The following is a 16,872-nucleotide window of genomic DNA, read 5'->3' as shown; positions in this document are numbered from 1 at the left end:
CGGGGTATACAAACTAAATAGAAACGGGGAGAGGGCGGAGCCTTTCGGGACTCCGGCTGTTACGTGACGGGGCGAGAGCGCGTTCCCTCAACTCGATATCGGAACGAACGGTTCGACAAGTAGTCTCGTATAATGAGCACAAGTCTGTCTGACACTTCCATGTTATACAGTTTGTATATCAAACCGTTGTACCAGACTTTGTCGAACGCCTTCGCTATATCGAAGAAGAGGGCCCCTGTCGGGATGGGTTTCCGCCTAGTCAGCCCTATTAAATGTGCTCCGTGAGGCGGTGTATTTGATGGCGGCGCGAGTGTTTGGCGCGGAACCCAAATTGCTCGTCGATCAATATTTTATTGGACGCGACAAAGTCCCTGAGGTGTTTACGAAGAAGTCGTTCGTACAGTTTGCCTATCGCCGGGAGGAGGCTCATGGGGCGGTAACTTGCGATTTCGTTCTTCGGTTTGCCCGGCTTGTGTATGCCGATAACGTCAGCTTCTTTCCACGCCGCGGGAAAGATGCACGTCGTCATAGCAGCACTTAAGATGGTGGCCAACATTGTTATTAATTGGACTGGTAGCATTTTTCGAGCGCGATTGCGGATGGCGTCGGATCCGGGGGCTTTCCGTGGTTGTAGGTTCTCGATCGCCTCCTTGACCTCGGAAGTGATAATGGGGGGTAACGCGTCCGAGGGCGGCAGGGAAGCTCTGCGCTCGATCTCCCTGTCGAGTAACTTTTATCTTCTATGAAACCTAGGCTTTTTGTAGTGCTTTTTGTACATGAGCTAACTCATAAACATCACTACAAAAAGTCACCGCTAAACAGGAGATTTAAGGATCAAATTGTTTTGTATAATACCCAGCCTACCCTTCAAGCCAAAATACATAATATATTATCTGCTTTGTGACAGAAATTGGCAAAGTTGTGGTGCCTAGTCGTTGGAGCTTGCAATATGTACACCCCACCACCAATAAATTTAAGCGATATCAACCACAGACAATACATAAATATAATAAACATATTAAAAGTATTTATTATCTTTGCGGTAGGCAGCGGCTGTGTTGATATGTCCCTGACTTTTATTGATGTCCATAACGGACGGTTACCCCTTCCATAAGATGGGTGAACAATAAGAATTGTCATAAAAATTATAACCTAATTAATTGCATAAGCTCATGATTATGTTAAAAAGTTTGAGTATAAACGAGTTAAGAATCAAAGAGATTGTAAATACTACGTGCTAATGACGGGACGACAGAGATGTTTTATTATGACATCAGAATGACAATTTATTATTATTTCTAATTACAGTATTCTCATATTATGTATCCACATGTACGGTTATGTTTATACAATATTTTTAAATTGTAACTTCACCATTTCTCTTAGTTTTAAACGTTAAATAAATTCATACATTCAATACAGGCAATAACTATTTATTGTTGCGTGGTGATTCCACTAAGCATTTTAATAATAAAATTGTTCATCGTAACTTGTGCCATTAAACTAAATTAAAACTTTAAAACAGGTATGTTACTTATAATTGTGTATGTTTTCCATTAATTAATGGTGCCAGTCTAAAATCACTCCTTATCGAGGCCGGATATCTTGAGACTGATCCCTATACAAGCCCTACCGGCTCTGTGAAACCTGATATCCCTTAAACAGATAATAAGAATTAAACAAAAAAAATAAGATAACGTACATACCGATATAACTAATACTACAATCTATAAGTACAATATTATTATTTTTTGCTAAGCTGATAGCCTTGAGAGGCTATTTCAGCGTAACCTTACTAGTAGGTGAGCTCACAAGGCTCAAACCTGACGACGTTGCTAACACGAGCCCTAGAAAGAGTAGTGCTTCGCAGAATCTATCACCGGATCGGAAACGCGACCCACTGAGAAGTTTTTTTTTTTATTGCTTCGATGGGTGGACGAGCCCACAGCCCACCTTAAGTGGTTACTGGAGCCCATAGACATCTACAACGTAAATAATGCGCCACCCACCTTGAGATATAAGTTGTAAGATCTCAGTATAGTTACAACAGCTGCCCTACCCTTCAAACCGAAACGCAAAAATGTTCACGATTGACTTCCACGGTGAAGGAATAACATCGTGTAATAAAAATGAAACCCGCAAAATTATAATTTGCGAAATTACTGGTGGTAGGACCTCTTGTGAGTCCGCACGGGTAGGTACCACCACCCTGCCTATTTCTGTTGTAAAGCAGTAGTGTGTTTCGGTTTGAAGGGTGGGGCAGCCGTTGTAACTATACTTGAGACCTTAGAACTTATATCTCAGGGTGGGTGGCGCATTTACGTTGTGGATGTCTATGGGCACCAGTTACCAATTACCAATTACCAATTTTTGTTATGAAATACATACTTAAAAGTTCACGATTGACTTCCACAGTGAAGGAATAACATCGTGTAATAGAAATCTAAACCGTAAAATTATAATTTGCGTAATCACTGGTGATAGGACCTCTTGTGAGTCCGTACGGGTAGGTAGGTACCACCACCCTGCCTATTTCTGCCGTGAAGCAGTAATGCGACAACAGGTCGGCCGTGAGGTCGTCCACCCATCTAAGCAATAAAAAAAGTTCTAAAAAAAAGGAAGGAAAATAAACCATTAGGATTTTTCCTACATTTGTTTCATGTTTGTTGGTCGTCTCCTAGGTGATTTACAAGCCTTCAGAACAAGCTTTGGTCGATCGATGAAGGTTGTTTGTACACAGACTTCTCGGAAGCCGGCTGATGATGTCCCACTGTGAGTTTTTTTTTTAATACAATTTATAAAATCGAAGGGAATTGTGGTATTTTTTTAAAACACTATGATAGTATTTATCTTAATTTAAAAAAAAATCCTCTGTTTTGTATTTACTCTAAAGAAAATGTTATTAAGCAAATCATCATATTTTCATTTTTTTTATTTCTTTACGATAATTTTATGCGTCTAATTAGGAATAGTGCTCGTGCCATAAGAATAGCTAATAGCCCTGTATAGCAGTTGTATATATATATATATATTTTTATTGCCTTTGTAGGCAGACGAGCATACGGCCCACCTGATGGTAAGTGGTCACCGTCGCTCATGGACGTCAACAATGCCAGGGGCAGAGCCAAGCCGCTGCCTACCATAAGTTACGTGTCCTTGTACCCGATTTTCCACTATACCTGAATTAATAACGTGGATGCACTAATAAACTTAACTCAAATCGCATAAATTCTAGCTCCTCTGTCCATCAGTAGAAATATAATTAAATAAAACACTAAAATTCCTTTGCCAGTTAATTTAATAAATACCTAAACTGAATTTGAATTATGTTCAAGATATCCACTAGTAAGTTTTTTTTTTATTATTGGCATTAAAAATTTAAAGTTCGCCAAGCTAAATATTTCGTTTTGTAAGAAAAAAGGAAAAATAACTTTTCCAGAAAAATAACTTTCTCAGAAAAATAGCTTTCTCAGAAAAAATAACTTTGATTAGTGTGTAGTTTTCACGTGATAATGAGCTGTAATTAAGTTGATCGACATAAAAGTGCAGTATTGGAAATATGTAACGTTTAACTTAGTGATAGCAGACCCAGTGATTTACCCCGCATAAGAGAATGGAAGTATACAGAAACTACTTGGCTTTTAGTAAGACTAAGAATAAATAAAAACCTCTTTGGAGGAAAACAAACTTTTTTGGAGGTCCCAAAGAGGTTAAACGGTTAAACAATTTGAAAGTCGTAGGTCGTTTGTAATTGCGAAGAAACTCTCTAATTTTTGTATTAAAAAACGTCTGTGTCCTCAAAAAATGTTTAATACTAAAATCGATAATGATCCTTATTTATGTAAGCAGATAGACAAATTACAATATGTCTGTTCTAGTTTTCAGTCGTAATATTTTCATTATCATTTCATCTATGTTTATGAATACACTAATGGAGTCAGTGACCACGTTACCTATTTCTATTGTCATATACCGTAAAATGGGGCGATTAGGGACAAATTCCAACTTTATGAGCAATTTTAAGGTAGTTGTTGATGTATATAATGCTATATCAGGATCAAAATGATTGAGTCTTGGGGGCACCTTTGCTGTCTAATTTAAAATTATGCTACTAGCATTCCAGTTTAAGCAAAAAATGCAAAAATAGGTGTAATCCCTATTTACCCGAAAATTGTGGTTAATTGGGACGAAATGAGAAATTTGCTAGGGTTGGCACTACTTTTATTTTTATATATAGTTTTAATTTATTTATTTATTTAGTTGCACCAACAAAGTGAGCATCAATAAAAAAAATTGAAAAACTGACAAAAGTACATGGCAGACATCACCTCAATTATAGGTGCAATCGACAGTGCAGTAACAACAATATATATATATATTTACACATATATAGTGGGCTTTCTTAGAAACGGTTTATATTTCTCCGTTCTTGGTAAGTACTTAGGGGCTGATATTTCTATCTGGGTTAAGAGATTAGGTGTGTCGGTTATTCCATGGATTAATCAGATGAATACCCCCACTCTGAACAAATATTAAATATTTTATTATTTATTACTTAGACATTTTTGTCCACCTTGAGATTTCATTGATCTTGTTACATGTCTCTGCAAAATCGACTTACTTATATTAAATTGCTTATCTATTTCAACTAAAGACTTATTCCCAATTTCGCTTCGATAAACCAGATTTTTACCAACAAATTTAAAAAATATTGTTATAACTACATAGACAACCCTACAAACCTGTACCTATTTATACTTAGGACGTTTCCATTTCACGTATTCTCATCCCAATTGACCCCTTTTTCGTTGTTATTTGTGCCTAAGATGTCCCCAATATCCCCAAAAACAACAGATTTTTACATGTATTTTTATTTTATCAAATACATTAAAACCAATAACAACTAAGACTTACCTTTAATATATATGCTGGTCCAAACACTAAATAACGTTTATAAATCATAGTCGTCTTCTATTAATATGAAATAAATAAAAGAGAGCAAAGTTTCTAGCACTAAAATAATTACCACCACAGGAAGTTAATTTGAAACGCGATTTTTTATAAGTTAGCAGCTATTAACATGCATATTCAGAGTTGTTTTGTGAACTTTCAACATTCTACTATTAAACTACAAAAAAATGGAAGATTTTGCAACGAATATAAAACTTATATTGAGCGTCGAAAGATTTTGCCGGTTCTTTCCCGATTCGCCTTTCAATCCCTAATCGCCCCATTTTACCGGTACGTAACTTACATTTGACTTCATTGGATCTGTCTACTTCAATATTTAAAGGTTCACCGTATTGTTCAAACTACCTGACATATTATATTTTGGGCGTATTGTTAACCCAAATACATAGGTACTACCCTCCTTCGTGCACCTGCCTCCCGTAGACAAAGTCCACTGAATTTCTCCCCGGATCTTCTCAGTGGGTCGCGATTCCGATCCGGTGTAGAATCTGCGAAGCACTGCTCTCGCTACGGCTAGTGTTAGCAAATTCTCTCAGGTTAACCTCTTGAACTCACCTAACTGTCCTCGTGTAGTTGGAATAGTTAGGGCTACCAGTGAATAGGTAGGGGAAAAAAGTATCTGCCTTTCGAAGACAAGAATGAAGTCAGTTAGTGATCCCAGAATGCTGGTAAATTACTCAGATTATGTTTATTACGCAGAGTTTATCCGGCAGAGTTTATTAGACAGAGTTTGTTACGTAATAAAACAAATTGTTTTGTTAAATTTAGAAATTGAAGTATGAACGAACGAGGCGTGAGACGCGGAGCTGGGGCTCCGTTCTACGCTCCGCCACGAAGGAAAACCTCAGCTGAAATCATTAATGAAGCAAGGGCTGCGATTTTTGGAGGTTAGTTTCTTGGTGTCATGCGAAAGAAGGCGCGAATTCAGCCCACTCGTTGGAAGATGTCACTCAGGGACAACGTTAAAGCTGGGGACACATCAATCGGTGGTGCAGGTCAAGAAACCTCTACCCCCCTCGACCGGGTATCCGTAAATGGATTCCCCAGCGTTAAAAAAAAAAAAAAAAGGTCAAGAAACCTCTAGAAAAAAAAACAATATTGTAACGCCGGAAAAATATTTTAACTTATACGTAGAAATGTGTTTCTAAATGAACTCTTCATCTCTGGCTGGCGCGGTATGAAACAAATAATAACAACACTTCAATGTAGTATTGAATTTATTTAAAATTACAATTTATGTAATTCTTAACTCCAAACAAAATAACATAATTCATATTTGGGAGTATATGATAAATATCTTTCAGCGAACGGGTGAAATTGCTCGCTAGATGGTCCGAATGTTATTGTTTGAAACTTGTATCGAGGAGGATAATTGATACTCAAACTCCATTTCTAGTGATGGGCGATTAACGATTAATACAGCGGTCTATGCGATCAGGGCTGGATTAAGAGGTCTGGAGATCTCGGGGCAACAGAAGAGCGGAGGCCCCTGGCCCCAAATTATTTTCCAAATAAAATGAATTGCTTTTTTCGGTCGAGTTTTCCAATAAATATTTATTTTGAAATTTATTGTGAAACCACGTAAATTCTCTTAGTATCTAACAAACATAAATAAATATAATTGGAGACAAGAATTATCTGAAATTAAATTTCTGGGGAAGTAAAAGATGTTTACTAGTATTTACTTGACGGAATTTGAAAGTGTTTTTGTTCAAATTCTCTATTGTAGGGGCCCTCCGTTTGTGGAGGCCCCGCGACTTTCACCCCGGTTGCCCACCCCTAAAGCCGGCCCTGTATGCGATGAACCAAAAATATAAGTGCCTAGTTTTTATTGTTTAGATTTGCGTGAACAAGCGCTTAATTTTCCAACAAATCCCCTGCCAATCACAACGCCAATATAGTCACGGCACAAGTTAGGGTAATCTACATAAATATGATAATGAACGTGAGTCACGCGAACGCTATATTTGTGTTGAGTTTTATAACATCAAGAATAAGAGCGGATTTTGTGTGTCAAAAATGTAATTAAATTCGTTTCAATGCTGATAACAGTTTTCGGGACATCAGATTGATAACAGTTTGCGTTTTATTTGCAAACTAAAAGTTAAGTAAAAATGGCTGAAAATTGACTCAACTTTTTGAAGGTGTATTTTGATTTAAATTTACTTCTGTAATTTGTTACTAATTAAGCAGTTCCGATAAATTTTTGACACCTGATAGATGTGAAGATCGAAATTTTTAAGTAGTTATTACAGTAATCATTTAATGAAGGGAATTGTTATTATTCCGAGCTGCCCAATTAGATTTGTATTCGAAAATTTCAGTTTAACCCTGAGGTCATGGAGGTCAAGTGTTGTTGACCTGTCGCCATGGTAACCAACGAATAAGCTGTCACACTTAAGTTGCGATTTTAATATATATTTTCCTTGCACGGTATAATGTTATAATAAGGAGACGGTAGGCGCTTGTAATTAGTACAGTAGGCGCGTACTTTTAAAATTATGTACCTAACTGGTAAGTGAAAAGTATAGATGGATCGATTTAAATAATATTCGGACGATTAATTTATTGTTTATGCTATGCTAAAAGATATGCCTTGATATAAAAAAAACCGATTGATTATATATTACCTACTTGTTATTTGTTGCCTTCATAATTATTACGTGTTTTGTTAGCATTGTGTTTGGTTTTCTTCATGACCACGATAGCTGTAAAGTATTATCTCTAATAGTCCAAGATCCCAGGGCCCCCAGACGTCACGTATTTTCTGACGAACGAAATGTGGCCGATTGCGTAGTGTTAGTATGTACTAAGAACGCATGCCTACCTGCTACCTTGCTTAGACGGCCAATTTTCAGTTATCCAAGTACTCAAGGTACATAAAATTATTACCTACTTCACGTAAATTCTGAAAGCTGATTTTTATATATGTCCACCGGAGAACTATTTTAAAACTTTTTACAAAAAGACAGACTGATCCAAGGGGCCAATCATCCCCTAAATTCAATTTAATACCTCTGTGGGTAAGAGCGCGAGGGCATTATCCACGCGCATGAGACTGAGTGAGACATGTATTAGGATATATTGACTTCTCTGTCTCTCTATCTCTCTATCTCTCTCTTACAGTTGACTCATATCAATTAATACTTTATATTAAAAGAAAATCAGCTAAAAATTAAATAATCAGGTAAATAATTAATCAAATTGTAGATGGAAATTGGCCCTTTCTTTTACGCGCACACCGGCGCGGCGCTGATTCCGCGCACCCCAACATTTACAACTTTGTAGATACAAAATTATCGTTTTTGGAAGCGGTCTCCTAACATCCAATATATAGACGTATTCATGGTAATGATTTAACTCTACACCGAAAGATGTAGTTATATAATAATAATATATCATACTAGCTGTCCCGGCTGTCTGCCGTCTGCGTCGTAGTGCCTCAATCGATAAATAAAACACCTAAAGTTTTGTATAAAATAACCTTAAACAAACAAAACGAATCCGCCCGACGCGACGGGGGACACATCAAAAGAAAAACTAAATTGTTATTTTTATTTAATTCCGAGCATTTTCATATAATTTATCTATCTTATATATTTATCCTTTTAAACCTTCTCTGGACTTCCACAAATATTTCAAGACCAAAATTAGCCAAATCGGTCCAGCCTAGCCGTTCTCGAGTTTTAGCGAGACCAACGAACAGCAATTCATTTTTATATATATAAAATAGATTAAATATTCTTCGTTTATAAAAACTATGATAACTTTTAAAAATAGAAGCAGTGTGTTATTTAAATTGCGAATTTATCGCTAGCTCGCTCGTTTCGCAGACATGAGCGGGACGACCAGCGGAGGCGGTAGCGTGGGCGGCGCGCTACGTCCGCTGCGAACACGACGCCCGTTCACACCCCGCGAACCGCAACGGACACTGTTCACTGACAGAGCGCGGAAGAAAGATAACAGACCGCCGAGTTCGTTTGAGTATGTTTAAATAATAAATGTTCTAGTTTTCCAGAAACATCTGCATACTTTGTATAGTCATTGGAGATTTATTGCGCCACTTTGAGAAGGCGGCACGACATGAGAACCCTCTTGTCGTGGCCGCTGGAAACTACAAACCCGATCCTGTAGACCGAATGGTAAACAGTCGACGTCGCCCAAAACACGTCATTACGGATCCTCCCGATCCATTAACGGTGCTTTTAGGTACCACAAGCACCGGTCACCGTACTCGTCCCGACGCTTGCGACGAAAGGCTCGACGAGTAAATTAACCCTCAGACACAGCCCACTTAGTTTCTCGCCGGATCTTCTCAGTGGATCGCGTTTCCGATCCGGTGGTAGATTCTGCGAAGCACTGCTCTTGCTAGGGTTCGTGTTAGCAACGTCGTCAGGTTTGAGCCCCGCGAGCTCACCTACTAGTTAAGGTTACGCTGAAATAGCCTCTCAAGGCTCTCAGCTTAGGTAGGAAGAAAAAAAGTAATTGGAGATTTATTATTTAGAGATTGATTACGAAATGAGATTAATTACGAAAAATGAACGTAATGCTGATTTTTTTCTAATAAAAATCAGTAAAAACAATCGCTGAGACTATCAGAATAATAAAACACATCGATCGGATGAAAAGCTATTATTATTTAAGCGACATTTCGCTTGATACGCCATGTTTATCTTTGTAATCATAGGTGAGTTTTATTATTAGCATCAACAGTTCGATGTTTTTAATTGAACTTCAATAAAGTTTACTCCATTTTTAAATTAAATTTTCGCATGCCTAAACAGGCGAAATATATGAAACTATGTCCTATATCCATAATATCTTGTAAACTATATTTCTGGCGAATAAAGATTTTCTTCTTCTTCTTCTTCTATTGAAATAGCTAAAGAAGTTTTTTGTTATGATATTTTTTCCAAATTTTAAACATTAAATGGCTCTCTTGTAATGTTGCAAAAATATCCTTTCACCCCACAATATCCTGTTCGGTTTTCGGGAGATGTAGACAAGATAAAACCTACATAATAAACCCGTGATTAAAACGTAAAGCTTGAATTTTAATTACGACTATTAATTATTACACATTTAAAAAGCCAAAAGTATCGAGTTCTCTTGAATCTATCTGGTACTTATGTTCTTACAAAGAAAAATCAACTTTCTATTACTTAAATCAGAGACAAAGAGTTTTCTTATTGTATTTAAAGTTGTTTTGACTTTTCGTTCAAGAATTAGTGTTTTTTTTTTTCAATAGTCTCAAGTACCTCACGTTGTCGGAAACGAAGGAAGAGGAAACGCAAATGACGTTCACACAAAATGTTGAGGACTTGGACGAAGACACCTTAAATGGCTTACTTGGAGAATCACAGAACGCACGCAAGAAAACGATGGTAAATTCAAATTGAAAGTACACAATCAATACGTATATTTTTATTTATTTATTGCTTAGATGGGTGGACGAGCTCACAGTCCACCTGGTGTTAAGTGGTCACTGGAGCCCATAGACATCTACAACGTAAATGCGCCACCCACCTTGAGATATAAGTTCTAAGGTCTCAGGTATAGTTACAACGGCTGCCCCACCCTTCAATTGCTGTTCGTTAGTCTCGCTAAAACTCGAGAACGGCTGGACCGATTTGGCTAATTTTGATCTTTAATGATTTGTGAAAGTCCAGAGAAGGTTTAAAAGGTTTAAAATAAATATGAAAATGCTCGGAATTAAATAAAAATAACAATTTTGTTTTTCCTTTGATGTCCCCCCCATCGGACGGATTCCTTTTGTTTGTTTGTTTTAAGTTTATTTTATTTTATTTATCGATTGAGGCACTACGAAGTCTGCCGGGTCAGCTAGTTTCAAATAAATAAACGAACCCCATTGGCACAAACCGGACAAATCCTAGTTTCTCGCCGGATCTTTTCAGTGGGGCGCGATTCCGATCGATAGATTGCGAAGCACTGCTCCTGTTAGGGTTGATGTTAGAAATGTTATCAGGTTGAACCTGTGAGCTCACCTACCGCTCCGCGCGAAGTAGGTATAGCCCCTTAGGCTTCCAATACCTAGGCAACGGCGGATCCAGGGGGGGGGGGGTCATGGGGTCATGACCCCCCCCTGAGCTGGTTCCAGGACTTAGGTGAACCACTAATTGAACATAATGATTTTATTTATATATTTTGTCACTATACAGATTTTATGTAACTACATACCTTCAATATTTAATTAATTTAATCTAATATAATAACTTTGTATGATGGCAAGCGTTTGGGAACGAGCGCATCGAAAATTTGACTATGTGACCCCCTCCTGGCGCCAAAGCTGGATCCGCCCTTGTACCTAGGAGGGAAAAAACATAAATAAAATAAACGAATTACACGCGAGTTTAAGCGTTGATTAATTTAACTGTTGACAAAAGTAGACCAGGAGCTTGTAAAATATGGCATGAGGAAAGTTAAAACCCTTTTTTTTAACGATATGATTTAGCGTTTCATAAACCGTAGTTACGTAACCAGCCGAAATCTGTACAAGAGCGTTCCGGCGATGGATGGAGTGGCTTCCCGAAGCTTCCGCATCTCACTGGGAAGAGCAAGCCATTGCACAGACGTAACACTACCAGCCAATCTTCCATTGAAGGTATTCTATATATCTATACTAATATAATAAATCCACAGTGGTTTTTACGGATGTTCCGTTATAACTACTGAACCATGGATACGATTGACTTGAAACTTGGTATCCATGTAGAGAATACATGTACTTAATGGATAGGCTAATATTTATATGAGTATTGGACTCCCTAATAATAATGACAATAAATAACGAATAAGCGAAGCGGGCGAGTACATATGGCTATCACTTATAAAACTTGTCGAGGATTTGATTTTAATGTGTAGATAAAATAAGCAACTTAATACTGATCTTAATTAAATTAAAACTATATATGCGAAATACTATTTATTTAAAAATCATTAAATTGAATCAAACAATTCAAATATTTGTTCACGTCGAGGCGAACACCAATCAATAAATAATGATCTCATATGTGACTAGTTCTTTTGTATCAATAAATAATCTATGGTCAGCCCCTTGCGTGTTATGACCTCAACTATCTGTGACGTCACACGCAGTTATTTGCAGACAATTTTTTAAAAGTCTGAGTGGCAATTTTTAAAATCACTACAGTCGATGCTGGATGTCACCCTCTTTACCACCTCATGCCGCAACATTGGTTCTGGTAACCAAATAGTACAAGATTAAGGGTGACCACGTCTTAAAAATCTAAGGTAAAACTAAAATGTATTTCAGAATCTGATTTATCATTTGCCATTTCGGTGACGAGACCTTTGGGCGGCGCCGATGGTGACGGTACAACTAAAAACCGAATGGAAGTGAACACTAAATGTATGTATTTATTTTCAAAGCGATCGATTTAGATCTAAGTTTTGTTCAATGTATTCAAAGTGTTTTTATTGAAGCGAAACTTCTAATGCGACTTCCAACATGGTTGCGTTAAATGTTTAACGCTACCATAGAATAGAAAGAGACAGAGCGAGAGTGAATGCGTGGCACTCGAACGAATGTGGGTAGTATACCTATTACAGGCCAGCGCGAGCGTTAGCAACGAATAGCGTCCAGTATTTTAATGAAGTATTTAAGTATTTATTCATTTATTTAAGTATTTTCTATCTATACTTTAAAATATAATAATATATAACATAAATGTTGAAGATCTCGCATCTCTTATATACAGCATTCCTTGTTACAAGAGCAATCTGATTTAAGGATGAAAAATGAAGTAAACCACATTGCTACGCATCGAAAAAGAAGTTTCACTTCATTCACGCGCGCCAAGTTGCACGCGCACCTTTTTGTTTTTAATCGAAACTTACATTAGCAAATGTCTAAAATGTGTTCCACGATTGACGATTTAAAATGTGTTACACGGTTACGTCGTGCGATAGAAATCGGGAGAATTTACTTTCGTATAAGCTGATTGTAGGACGGGCGTCTATTTCTGCAGTTTGTGCGGTCTTATTTGAAAGAAATAAAAATTATTTCAATAACGTCTGGTGAACCTAGCATAACCCCTCATGGTTATTAGCAATATGGAGGGAAAAAAATGTCAATGCCAAATCTTGAATCGTAATCTTCTTGATTTTTTGTGTTATTCTGGGATGGTTTCGAAATAAATTGATGTAGTTAAAAGCGTCGTTTTCTCGTTTGCTGCAGCCCTCGGTCCCGACACCAATACGCGTCCTAAGTTGATCTCGACCAAGTCTTCCTCCCAGGACGGCGTCCCCGCCGGTGCTCTCGGTAACATTGCCGTCAAACATTTAGCTGTCCAGATGCCTACCACTTCTTCCGACAACTTCGACAAGTGAGAATCTAGGTTTTTGTATTTACTATCTTACGTAGGAAACTAGGATTTTGATGAAAACATTTCTCAAATCTTAGTGATTGACAAAATAGGTTTAATCTGGAGGTCACCTACCACGTAATTAGCGAAATTCCATTAGATAAAGAGATTGTATTCATTTAAGGCAGTGTATTCAGTGCTGCCAATTAAAAAAATTAAGATGCCCATAAGTTACTATATTATAATATTACCTACTTTATTGTGTTTATCCGTAGTATGATGACTTCTCGTTGAAGTGTGTCTATGTCGATGAAAATTATCGAAGTTGATCTACAGTTATCCAACGGAAAAGTTTAAGAGCCTCTGTATTAACAAAAATAATATCAGTCTTGTCGATAGTACACCCAATATTAATTCTACCACGATTTTCAAATCTAACAAAATCTTGATATTTCGTAGCTGTTGCAAGCGCCGTGGTCGCTCACGCTTAGAACGATGTCGAGAACCAACTCAATAAGTGTTGAAAATCGTGGTAAGAACCCATTGAGTGATAGACTGTGTGATATGGATACTCTAAGCCCGTCCAAAACAGGAGATCTCAAATCTCATTACATCAAGACAAACTACATGGACGCATATCGAATAGAAAAGTGTGTATTCAAAGCAAAACTATCAAATTTAACGAGCCTAATTCAATTCCTGCTGTTACATGAGCACTTAAAAACAAAGAAGTCGTCGTGGCCTAAAGGATAAGACGTCCGGTGCATTCGTATGTAGTGATGCACCGGTGTTCGAATCCCGCAAGCGGGTACCAATTTTTCTAATGAAATACGTACTCAACAAATGTTCACAATTGACTTCCACGGCGAAGGAATAACATCGTGTAATAAAAACCAAACCCGCAAAATTAAAATTTGCGTAATCACTGGTGGTAGGACCTCTTGGGAGTTCGCACGGGTAGGTACCACCACCCCGCCTATTTCCCCCGTGAAGCAGTAATGCGTTTCGGTTCGAAGGGTGGGGTAGCCGTTGTAACTATACTTGAGACCTTATAACTTATCTCGAGGTGGGTGGCGCATTTACGTTGTAGATGTCTATGGGCTCCAGTAACCACTTAACACCAGGTCGGCTGTGAGCTCGTCCATCCATCTAAGCAATAAAAAAAAAAAAAACTTAAATCATACATTCCGATGTACAAGATACACCAAGACCACGATATCTTTTAACATAGATGCGGCTTCTGACCGGTGACCGAGTCGGGACCCTGTGAAGTGTAAATTAAGGTCGCTAATCGCTAGGTTTTCGATCAATTTTTTGTCATAATCTGACCAAATTACAATGAACATTAAAATGTTTGGACAGTATGAGTCTCCTGGAGCTCTCCGAAGCGTTATCCAATCGCGGATGTGGCACGAGTCGCACACTCGCTCTCATTGAAGCGGTACAGAAACTGGTGGATATCAATGTACCTGCAAGTAGTCTACGGGAATTAGTGCTGCGCTCACTGTATACTCATATCGATAGTGAAGATGAACAGGTTCTGGTGGCGATCGCTAGAGCTATGCTCACGGTATGTTAATTAGATGTATTAAAATAAAATTGCACTAGAATAATAGACGCAGGTCAAAGTTCAGGTTAATCCATGTCCATGTGATCGAAGTCGGCTATGACGCTTGTCTCATTCCTTAAGCCGAAACGAATAGCTATAATAGCGACAGAATAACCCCAAAAATAAATTCTATTAGTCGATGTTTCGCAGACCCATTGCAAAGATGCTCGGTTTTTTTTTCCATTTCTTTTCAGCTGTTTAAAAATGGTGGTCGTAGATTTAATGATTATAAATACAATTATTCGATTAATTATAATTAACAGACTTAATCCGACCTAAATTACCTAAAACATGTTAGTGCAGGAGCACTGCGACTTTTTTCTCTTTGAAATTTGATTTAATTGATTTTAGTTAATCGGAGAAGAGCCGCCAATTTAATATTAGAAATGCAAATGTAGAGCGCTCGTTGCCAGACGTCATATCTAGTACTTTATGTTCTAGATGCGTGTAACTGGAAGTCATTTGGCGGCCGCATGCAAATTGGTCTTCAAGATAGCGAAGAACGATAATAACGATCACTTCTTTCACGACACTAATTTACTCGGTAAGTTGGAAAATGTTGTACTAAGGGCACGCTATATTCTGTGCTTGTGACTTTTCGAATAACTGAAGAGAGACTTTTTGGCGGGAACGCGAGGAGTGAAATTGTGTGATTTGTTTTATTTTGTCTATTTAGTGTTTCTTCGTGTTTAAATGTGTAATAATGGTGGTTTATTAACTGTTTAATATCTGTGAAAGTACACAAATGTGGGAAAATGAAACAAAGCCGCTGGACGTAGCTTCTCGGGATCCTCCAAAAAGTCCACTGAAAAAATCTTAATTAATCATCTTCATTTCAGTTCACTCCATAATATCATTTTTCATAAAAATATGAATATAAATTAAAATAAGACATAACTTAAAGGTCTCAGTTACCAGGTCATAAAATCTCTTAAAAAAAAAGAATAACTGAAGACGTCGATGTTGTCTAGTCTGTGGAACTGAATCTCGTGCATGGAGTTAATAAGTACCTACAACATCTCGTGTGACAGTATGTTACTTGGACTTTTTGGCGGTAACTCAAAAAGCGAAATGATGCAAAGCTATTTAAATATTTTAGGGTTAAAAAAGTGTAATAATGGTGGCATATCAATGGGAAAATACGACAAAATTGCTGGACTTTGCCTTTTGATTCTTCATACTTCATAAAAGTCCACTGAAGTCTCACACAAATTCACAACGTAATACTAGGATATTATTTCATTCCACGACATTTGATTGAATCATTTTCATACCAATTGATTGAAATAAAAATAAAAAACTTAATTTCGTTCCATATTATTTCCTCTTATAACAGTGTATGTATATTAATAATAATAATCGTTTATTTAATAACTTCTATTTTTTTATCTATCTATTAGCAGGGGATGGAAGATGAGATTTGCAATGAACTTAAAACAGAATATGATAGCACGCAATCATGTTGTATTTTGATTTAATATACGTTGATCTATACAGTAGCAATCAACGCCGTCTTTTATTCTCTCGGTATCAATAAATTTCTGTGAAGCAGAACATGAATTAGTGGGAAAACTTTAGTGCTTAGAAAGTGGAAATAACCTCATTAGTTTTCATGGGCCAATATTAGTCGTAGCAAGACTCGCGAATGCAGCTACCTCATCCCTAGCATCCGTCTGTAGTAGGTACCCTGTTCTATATTTGTACCTCATCACCTAAATCACTATAGTTCTTAAGTACTAGCGATAGGGAATTCACCCCACAAATGACATACCACTTTTCTGCTGAGTTTTACTACGAAGCATTCCCCTGAACGTGGAAGCGAAAATATAGTTTTTGTAATAATGTAATAGAGGTGGAATTTGCTTTCGTCTCTGTGACTAGATTTTCGGATTGTGATAACCGAACAATGTCTCTTCAGTTTTGATTTTTTTTAAAGGGCTTTTATGA

At 37.3% G+C, this 16,872-nt stretch overlaps 1 protein-coding gene across 1 annotated transcript in view; it reads left to right on the top strand.

The window, feature by feature from the left end:
• The first annotated feature begins 2,638 nt into the window (after window positions 1–2,638).
• The window catches only part of LOC114247683 (armadillo repeat-containing protein 2), a 28,437-nt gene continuing 14,203 nt past the window's right edge, over window positions 2,639–16,872 (top strand). The window contains exons 1-9 of the mRNA XM_089734043.1: window positions 2,639–2,772; window positions 5,740–5,858; window positions 8,805–8,955; window positions 10,220–10,355; window positions 11,461–11,593; window positions 12,266–12,361; window positions 13,190–13,337; window positions 14,679–14,886; window positions 15,367–15,469. Of these exons, the coding sequence (XP_089590169.1) occupies window positions 5,750–5,858; window positions 8,805–8,955; window positions 10,220–10,355; window positions 11,461–11,593; window positions 12,266–12,361; window positions 13,190–13,337; window positions 14,679–14,886; window positions 15,367–15,469 (1,084 nt within the window). The 5' untranslated portion in view covers window positions 2,639–2,772; window positions 5,740–5,749. The remainder of the gene's footprint in view (window positions 2,773–5,739; window positions 5,859–8,804; window positions 8,956–10,219; window positions 10,356–11,460; window positions 11,594–12,265; window positions 12,362–13,189; window positions 13,338–14,678; window positions 14,887–15,366; window positions 15,470–16,872) is intronic.

This window comes from Bombyx mandarina, chromosome 16 (genome assembly GCF_030267445.1).
Source record: "Bombyx mandarina strain Sakado chromosome 16, ASM3026744v2".
NCBI lineage: Eukaryota > Metazoa > Arthropoda > Insecta > Lepidoptera > Bombycidae > Bombyx > Bombyx mandarina.
This window is presented reverse-complemented; position numbering and strand designations above follow the sequence as displayed.